Source organism: Plodia interpunctella, chromosome 9 (assembly GCF_027563975.2).
Source record: "Plodia interpunctella isolate USDA-ARS_2022_Savannah chromosome 9, ilPloInte3.2, whole genome shotgun sequence".
NCBI classification, from domain to species: Eukaryota; Metazoa; Arthropoda; class Insecta; order Lepidoptera; family Pyralidae; genus Plodia; species Plodia interpunctella.
Genome location: NC_071302.1, coordinates 4135268 through 4145211, shown reverse-complemented (window position 1 = coordinate 4145211; position 9944 = coordinate 4135268). Strand labels below are relative to the sequence as shown.

The window sequence follows — 9944 nt, the reverse complement described above, 5'->3', positions numbered from 1 at the left end:
ATGTCGAATTATATTTTTTCGTGCAGGGGAAATTACGTACTATCTTGGGGATATTAGGAAAATAAACAAAAATGACGTGAAAAACACTTGAACTTGAAACTTAATGCTACGTATTCTTGACACTACTGCCTCACGCCCATAATGCGGCCAGGCCAATCAAGATGGCGGCTAAATTAATGTTGGCATCAAGGAAATATTGCTTAGATTAGTAGTTTTTTGAAATTTTAGAATATACCTATTTTCGGAATTACCAATGCACTATACTTCTATTACGGCCCGGCGACATTACTAAATTACTAAATTGTTTCTAATTTGGTCGTCGCCCGCGCCGGGTTGTCAAGTCTGTAGTTCATTTCCTCTTTATATTGTGATAGACTTCTATGATTTGGCATTTCTTTTTAATGATAATTATGACATGTGTCGTGGAGGCCGATAAAACTTTATATATTGCAATCTGTCGGATTGCATTTTACTGATTTTTATTATTTATTTTTAGATTTTAGAAGATGTTTACTAAGTTTAGTAAAACACTTTCGTAAGTACCTATCAACTTAGAAATGAATTAACTTTCTGTGATCACTATTACTCGCCCCCGACTTTGTCCGTGTTTTTTCGCTAAAAAGGCCTCCATTTCAAGCCCTGTTGCGTGTGTGAACTTTGTGCATTTTTTTCAGATACCTAAAAGCATGTCCCAAACAATTTCAATTCGGTGCCACTGCCATTATTCAACCCAACTCAATTCGATATTTTCGCGAAAACGTAACAGTTCCAAATTCCATTAGAGGTATAGACCACATCAGGGATCCCAAATTCAATAAGGTATCTTTCTATTTTTTTATGGTTTTTATTTCTACCGGTTTCCTTGTTTTTAATTATTGTCTTAGTATTCTAATTAAGTACAATACCTACCTACCTTTATTATTTCGTTGTATTAGTCCTCACAAATTTAGTCGAGTCGTCACGCTTAAAAGACCTAAACTGGGTAATATCTACATTATTCACGGGTTGTTCAATGTAATTATCATTTTACCAATTTCATTTAGTTTACTGTCTTACTATACGGGCTTAGCCACTAAAATGAGTCTTAGACTCCAAAACTTCGGTCTCGTGCCAACTCCCACTAGTCATCATTGATATTTTATGAATTGGTAACTTTTTTCTAGGGTCTTGCATTTTCTTTGAGGGAGCGACAAGCGCTAGGTTTGCAAGGGCTGTTGGCGGCAAAAGTTACTACTTTAGACCAACAAGTGCACATTATGACGATTTCTCTGGACAGGTATCTGGATGACCTGAACAAATACATGTTCTTAGTTGAAGTGCGGGTTAGTACGTTTTCGTTGAATTATATCTCATCGTCCTATGTTGCAATCAGCGTTTTGCCGCTGCCTGCCTGATATCAACCGTCATTGGGATTTTTATTGTTGTCTATCTAGTAGCCGCCAAGGCGATGTCTCTTAGGCGCCTCTTACGACATTCGCGGGTGGGTATTGTGAGGTCCCATTTTAAGGCGGAGGAACCATACATCATGCTTTATTTTCATATTGTTGTAAAATTTTTTCGTGTTTGGCAGGTCAGCCAGTGTGGCTGTTTAGGTACTGGTTACCTAATAGTTTTCGAAGCAGTATTTATTTCTAATATACTGTTTGTTTCTAGGACACGAATGAAAAATTATTTTTCAACCTCTTAGCCAGTGACATTGAGAAGTATCTGCCCATAGTATACACCCCCACTGTAGGCTTGGCTTGTCAGAAGTTTGGCATCACGTATAAGAGACCCAGAGGCCTCTTTGTAACTATACATGATAAAGGTCACGTCTACAGTATCATGAGAAATTGGTGAGTTGTCTGAATGTATTTGTACATTAAAATCGTACCTAATACCTAAGTACAATTAGGTTAAGGTTATATTTGCTTCGTTACCGAGCAGTTCAACAATGTGGCCATTGGTTTACATGCTTTGGCCGTTTAGTACTCAGTAGTTTTCAGATATAAATAGCACATTTTCAAAACCGTCAATTTGTATAGCTTTGACATTAACTATTGAAGGAAATATATAAATTCGTTGACATTAATAAACACAGTGTTTTTTTACTGGTGAGAAATTATTTGCTTCTTGTGTCGCGCTAGGGTAAGACTAAGTAGTGTGTCAGAGAGTCGAGAGAGTTAGCACCCCTTTCACACCTTCGGCCCTTTATTTGCGAATCTGAATGCATTTGGAAACTTTAAATTTCAGGCCCGAAAATGATGTGAAAGCTATAGTATTCACGGACGGCGAACGAATTCTTGGTCTTGGGGATCTTGGAGCTTATGGCATGGGCATTTCTGTGGGCAAGCTAGCGTTGTACACGGCATTGGCGGGTATTCAACCACACCAGTGTCTGCCCATTATGATCGACGTGGGGACCAACAATGAAGTGCGTAACTGAAGCTTGAACCGGTGCAGACGAATGCGTAATGCGTAGCCGTACGCGTTTAAAGTATGAGCTTAGATGCATACGCTACGCAGACAGCTACAAGGCCTTGGACCCACATCTACGTCATTCTCCGTTGTGTTGACGTTCGTCGACGGTTCAAAGCAGACATTTTATGGAGTTTCGACATGCGTCGATGCATGTCAATGTCAAAACCTACCTATATAAAACAAAGGAGCGGTAATTTAATGCTTGGACGCAACGGAGGATGACTTAGCAATGGTGACGGACGCCAATTTCAGACAATAAACGCACCGTTATACATTACACTTTCGATCTGCACCGGCCTTTAATATTAATGGAATACCTACTACTACTTGTTAAAATTTGTCTCGTCTTTGCCTATTATCTGTGTCATAGTTAGCTATATAGGTAGTCTGTAATAATCCTACCTATCCTTGTTTTTATCCCAATACGGCCAGCTGGACCGTTTTAATACTGATTAATTCTTAATTTTCCAGAGCCTTCTTGCCGACCCCCTATATATCGGTTGTCGGCATAAACGGATCAAAGGTGACGAATATCTGGCGTTACTTGACGAGTTCATGGAAGCTTGCGTCAAGAGATACGGACGAAATACTCTTTTGCAAGTGAATATACCATTTTATTTACACTTTATACTGGTATACAAGAGTTTGTATAGCAATCTGACTCATATATTTATAGTACCTAATTTTTATCGCCCAACACTTGCTTCCAGTGAAGGAAATCATCTTGAGGAAACCTGCACACTGATTGATCATTAACTTAGTGAAAATTGAGAAGGCAATGGCAAACCACTCCATGAATAGTGCCAAGAAAGTTATTGTATGTGTTTCAATGTAATGTAATAGACACGACCCTCAGTCATGAGAAATATGACTATGAAGAAGATTAAAGAAGTAGCCTCTCCTCTTGTACCGTTATGAGACTACCTAAATATTTAGCATCCAAATAGTGCCCTTTCAAATATTTTCTATCGACATGGAAATAACCTATTTATGGATACGACCATCATCATCTAGGGCTGAATACAGGACACAGCATAATAGGCGTTAATAGCAATGCAATAATGACATTTATATTTTCTACTACCAGTGTTCCTCGGTCAATTTGCGTGAAGGATAGAAAGCATCTATTCTATGTGTTAATTCACTTTTCATTCTAGCCATAAACCAAGTTTCATCGAAATCCGTTCTATAGTATTTACTTAAAAGAGTAACAAACTTCCATCTAAATTTGCAAATATTCTCAAGTAAGTAAAATCTTAGTTTGAAGTTTAAATCTTTTTCAGTTCGAAGATTTTGCTCTGGAGAATGCTGGTCCTCTTCTGACGAGGTACAAGAACAAATATTGCACTTTCAATGATGACATTCAAGGCACAGCCAGCGTCGTAGTATCAGGATTACTTGCTGCTCGTAGAATTACCAAGAAGAAAATGTGTGAGAATATCACAATTTTTCTTGGGGCCGGCTCGGTATGCAATTATCTTAATAATAAACATTTGACATACTAGATGTTGCCGGTGCTTCGCTCCTGTGGGAATTTTGAGATAAAATATAGCCTATAGCAATAATGGATAATGTAACCTTTCTAACGGTGAAAGAATTTTTGAAATCGGTTTGGTAGTTTCGGAGATTACCCGCCTTAATCATACAAACTCACAAACCCTCAACTCTTTATAATATAAGTATAGATTTAATATAAAATAATTTTCATCCATTAATCAGCTCGGTGATGGTCGTTGGAGCGAATATAGGCTATAATATGATAGATGAATTCTGTACCATTTTCAGAAGAAATATAAGATATAACTAGGTATCAAAACATAAATGAGCGTAAAAGCGGAAAAATCAATTTCTTCCAGCCGATTAGTCGGGAAAAGAAAGAAATTATCAATTGAAGAGGGTGCAGTTAACCTAATTTATTGAATACATTGTTAATAAAATTAAAAAATAAATTATAATAAAAGAATACAAAATTTATACATAATAAAATAGATATACATCCAGACATTAACATAAATAAACAATATATTTTCGTGATAGCAATTTTTAACCAGAAAAAATATTTTAGGCGGCAACTGGCATAGCCCATTTGATGGTATCGGCGATGGTCGATGAGGGTATATCAGAAAAGGAGGCACAAGCGAAAATCTACATGCACGATGTTGAGGGGCTGCTAACTACTAAGAGGCCCGGGGGAGTGCCTGCGCACGCCGTCGCTTTCGGCAAAAATGATGAGCCTGAAAAGAGTTTTGAAGCAGTCGTAGCCAAATTGAAGGCTACTTGTATCATTGGTCAGTTGATAATTTATCAAATGTACGTTCTCACGTCTAACTAGTCTGCTACGCCGTATATATGTTACGGCTAAACCTCGAAATGCGGCTACGTAGCCTACGTATCTTTAACCAGACATAGGTATAGCTGTTGTGATTTCGTCTTCGCTGGTTACACCCAGGTGTACCTATCATTACATTTTTTACATTTAACCAACTACGACTACGCCTAGGTCTAGCCGGTATAATAAAGGCTAAACTTAAGTCTAAATACCTAGGTGTTATGGGCTGAGATTGGCGACACCTATGTTTGTAACCGCACTACTGGGTTTATCCGTAACATACATATGTCTGGTAAATGTGGTTATTGATGTTAATACATAATGAGCTTACCTATTTTTCTTTTATAGAATGTGTTGTGGTTATTGCTTTCAATAATATATTGTAGTATAAACTGTGCTTATACTAATTATTGATTTATCAGCCTTAATAAAAACATATTTATAGGGTGTTCGACGGTAGGAGGCTTATTCACGCCGGCAATATTAAAACAAATGGCGAAAAATACCGAAAGACCAATCATCTTTGCCCTTTCGAATCCGACGAGCAAAGCCGAATGCACAGCACAGCAGGCCTATGACAACACTGAGGTATTTTTTTAACGTATATTCTCTGATATATTATAATACCATCTGATTTTGGAGTGTTTTGTATGATATGTTCTGTGTCACAATAGATGGTGACTTTTAGATTATCATGGTTTAGTTTTGGAGTACTCGAGACCGTCGATGATATAGTATATAAGGTTATAAAATACCCTATCTTTCAACCCTATAGTACCTACCTGGTAGTGCAATACTTTCATTAAACCCTATAGACGATCAGGTATAATATATGGGATCATAATATAGGGGATTCTTCTGATCGGGGACGCCAGTTTAAACACCAGATGGTTTATCGGTATATTCTGGGATGATTTCACCCAGATAAGGGGGGATAAAACAGTATATAAAAAAATTGCTTATTGAAATCAGAATGTTAGATGTTGTATTATTTCTTGTAATTTCCCTCGCGCCTGTTGATGCGTTTATAAATGCACGTCCTCAATGTTATATCATCGCTGTCGTCCCTGGGTCGTCCATAATCCATCAATGTTTCAATCCAGGGTCGGTGTGTTTATGCCTCTGGATCTCCGTTCCCGCCAGTCAAATATGGCGGCAAAGAATATCTAACAGGGCAGGGGAACAACTCCTACATATTCCCTGGTGTGGCACTTGGAGTCATCGCCACCGCTTGTCACACTGTCACTGACAAAATGTTCTTGATTGCCGCCGAGGTATGTTATATTTTTACGAAAGAGTATTTTTATCAAAATATGTAAAAGGCAAAAATTTGTAAATATGTAAGTAGGTACATAACGAAAATAATTTTACGGAACGCTCGGTGTTCCAGCTCGCACTTCACCAGTTTTTATTGTAAATGTGAGATCTTGAAGTAAAAGAATAAATTTATCGATGGGGTTGCTGGTGTGTGACTGTTAGCTTACCATCAGGTAACCCACAAGATCGATCTACCTACTATGCTACACATATAATAGTACCTTACGGTAAATCTTAAGATTATTTTACAGTTTCTGTAGAAACTTGTATTTTCTTTGTATTGTGTGGAATTTTGATTAAATCAAAGATGCAAGCAAAGAGTTAAGGAATAAATAATTATTACCTTTCGATTAATATTTTCAGACATTGGCAAAATTGGTTAAAGAAGAAGATCTGGCAATTGGCCGTATTTATCCGCCATTGAAACAAGTGAAGGATGTGTCATTGGATATAGCTGTCGAAGTCTCGGAGTATGCGTATAAAGAAAGTGAGTAATGCATATTACTCTCTCTCGTTTGAGCGTTCTCCCGATTGCCTCCTTTTGTCCAGCTCTTAATCATCGGAGCTCAAGGTCTGTTTCCCTATTTTTTATTCTACACTTCGGTCTAGACGATTGACACGCATTCACGAATCATTTCGATTAAAAAAAAAGTTGTTTCCTTACAGATATAGCTACAGTTCACCCAAAGCCTGACAATTTGAAAGAGTTTATACGGGCGCATATTTATTCATTAGACTACGAAAATATCTTGCCGGACTTCTTCGATTATCCCGAGATTGAACCACCCATTCCTATAAAGTCGTATGAAGAAATAGCGAACGCGTTTAAGTGAGTTCATTATTTTCTTTTTCTTAGCGTGGTGACTCTGGCGTTCAACTTTATAGAATAGAAATATTTAAAACGCTATAGACAAATACAATATAAAAAAAAGCAATAAGAGGGTAGAATAGTAGGCTATAAATGATTATTAAAAAAAAGGGTACCTACATGCTAAATATGTACATACACAGATATTTCAATGAATGTGTGTGCTGCAATTCAAATAGACCACAACTCCGTGATGTTATTACTCAGAGAGCAATGCACTGGTTTTCAGTTGTAGCCTTTATTAGTAGGTACTTTGTGAGGACTAACACCTTGGCACTGCCGAAATATTGTTTCTGGCTTTGTACAGGTGCGTGATTGTGCAGCTTGAGGGGCACGAAATAGACAAGAAAGGATATAGTCTATGGAGTATATAACCCCATATTTCCATATTCTGCTTGCTTATTGTTAGTTCATAATCTGAGTCTGTATGTCAATTTGATTTACCCTGTGTCCTAGGTGAGCTTTTAAAAGCTACGTGACACGACGCCTTCCATGCATCTATGTATATATAACCTGATAGGCGGATAATTCTACAACCTTTACGTACCTATAATGAATATTCATATACAAAATGAGAATTGCATTTATTTTAAGTGCGTAAAAGTTTTGGAAAAAAAGACACCTAGATTAATACTCACACGATATAATTATGTTGAAATACGCCTTCAATTGTATTAGTATGTATTAAGTCGATGTTGTATTCTGAGGATGTTAATGATATGTAATGTCTGATAACGATTATTAATTTCAGACCGAAGAAACCTGTCCCAAGAACCAAGCCACCACCAGCTCAATAGAAAATACGTGACATCCTTATCATTTAAGATTAAACGAACAGGGAATTATTACCATGTATATTGCAAACGTAAGTATTCTCAGTTAGATGTATATTTGTACCTAATAGGCTGGTTCTGATTGATAGAGAAACTGTTTGCGCCCCATTGTGATCGTTTGTTTGGACGTACGTTTATGGACAACGCCGAAATTGTATAGAGATTGGACGTGCGTCAACGCATGCCAATGTCAAAACCTATGGAAAACAACGAAACACAACGGAGCGGTAACGCGCTACGTCGACCGAACGGAGCAATGTAATCGGGCCGTAACTTGTCGGCGATATATCTAGTGAGTGGGTTAAATATTATCATGTTGACTATAATTTCAGGTATGTAACCGGTTGACTTGAGTTTTGCGGACTATTTTGGAAATTGCCTGATTCTAGTTATGATCGTGTTTTAAGTATTTAATTAATTTTTAAATTTATTTTATAATGACATTAATATAATTTAAAGTCTATACCAATACTGTTTCATTTTATATTTACTTAGTTAAATGAATCTTGTGTATTACTTACTTTCAATTTTTTATCCTGTAATTTAGGTCAAGAAAATTAATAACGGCCAGGGTTTATTAAAAAATATTATGTAGGAGAGTTCGTGTCTGTACTTTCGTTTTCGCTTTACTTTAAATATTAATAGCGTGTACTGGTGTTTTCGGTATTAGTAGATTCAATAGCTTACCCAGTGATTTAGAAGCTGTATGACTAGATGCCTTTGCGATTCAAATAAAATCTGATACCAGTGTTAGCACAGATTCTATAAGCAATATCTAACTTTATCTTCTTCGAAGTAAAGTATTATTCTAAAGTAGTTCTCCTGAATTTGATGCCTTAAATAATATGCAAGAAGGTAGGGAATATTAACTAAGAATTAAATGGATGCAGAATAACATTGTCGCATCGATAGAAAATTCACCATTCGATCGTATGATTATTTACAGATTGTAAACGAAACATAGATAAGTACCTATTTACTTCCAAACTAAACTAAAACGGTTCGTTATGAACTTTTCTCGTCGGCAGTACTTCTACTGCACATTTTCGCAACTGAATGTATAATTTCCACAATGTTCCGCGTTTCGGTGGGAAAGTTCTGTTTGTACCAAATTAAAACAATTATTACAGCTAGATATTTTGTGGGCATCGTTCTCATTTGTGGGTTGATCTGAATGTAGGCTCAATTGACTCATTATACTGAACTAAATTAGACTTTAATCGATATAAGGATTTGGCTAAAAAGGAAAGTAACAGATCGGTTAATATCAGAAAAGGATTCTCCCTTTCTGACCCGGTGGTGACTTTATAAGTAGGCTTTTGAAAAGTGATCACAGAAGATGTACAACTTGTATGTTTATTCTTATATTTAATTATTGAGAGTTGAGGGAGACAGTAGTGTATTTTTAAATTTTTGTAATATTGAAAAATATAAGACTTATTTTTAATTCTATGGAATCCTAACTAATATTCACAGACAATATTATAAATAAGAAATTAAGTTTGTTAGTTACGTATTCACGCTCTACATGTATACTCAACCATCGTACTGAAATTTTGCATACATACATATTGAGTACGGGACATAAGGTTTTACCCGGAAAGAAGATCTGTTTCCGTGAAATGAACGCAGAAAGTTAGCTATTTTATATTACCACAGTTATAGACGAGAAAGGAAACCTATCCGAATACTTTATGGATTTTGAGGTCGGACACGTAAAGAATAATATTACTTGTAAGGCCAAAAAAAATATCCGATTTCAGTGGTTCGAATAGCATGAAAAATGGAGTGTAAATTTTCGCCAAGCAAAGACAAAGACTGTAATGGCCAGCCATATATCAGTTCACACCTGTCTTCAGACGCTATTTCTACCATTTACTCTGTATGAATATGTGCGGATAAAATTCACTGAATAAAAGCATCGTGTTTACTGTATTTTTAAATTATTGCAAACATTGATCAAGTACAACGCTGAGAAACTATTTTTGTGAATAGAAATATCGTAAATAAATATCGTAAAATATCTATTAATATTTGAAATACATAATTGTTTTGCCTGGGAGATACGCGGCTGTGAATTTTTTGGAACGAACAAAGTATTGTGGGATCGATTAGCTGACTTTACGTGTTTGCTGTT

At 36.4% G+C, this 9944-nt stretch overlaps 1 protein-coding gene across 1 annotated transcript; it reads left to right on the top strand.

Annotated features, from left to right (window-relative positions):
* The first annotated feature begins 388 nt into the window (after positions 1 to 388).
* Positions 389 to 8272, top strand: LOC128672494 (NADP-dependent malic enzyme-like). The gene is made up of 14 exons (XM_053749687.1): positions 389 to 535; positions 675 to 819; positions 1164 to 1322; positions 1654 to 1835; positions 2233 to 2413; positions 2932 to 3060; positions 3744 to 3926; positions 4526 to 4748; positions 5235 to 5377; positions 5893 to 6063; positions 6470 to 6593; positions 6773 to 6935; positions 7726 to 7839; positions 8140 to 8272. Exons 1-13 carry the CDS (start codon positions 507 to 509, stop codon positions 7769 to 7771), a joined length of 1878 nt encoding a protein of 625 aa, XP_053605662.1. The 5' UTR covers positions 389 to 506; the 3' UTR covers positions 7772 to 7839; positions 8140 to 8272.
* The last annotated feature ends 1672 nt before the right edge of the window (positions 8273 to 9944 follow it).

Bases quoted from the DNA above. Each gene is read 5' to 3' on its own strand.
- LOC128672494 (XM_053749687.1), top strand. From the start codon at position 507: ATGTTTACTAAGTTTAGTAAAACACTTTC. The intron at 1,323-1,653 runs GTTAGTACGTTT...GTTTGTTTCTAG, and splicing joins TGTTCTTAGTTGAAGTGCGG to GACACGAATGAAAAATTATT. The intron at 5,378-5,892 runs GTATTTTTTTAA...GTTTCAATCCAG, and splicing joins AGGCCTATGACAACACTGAG to GGTCGGTGTGTTTATGCCTC.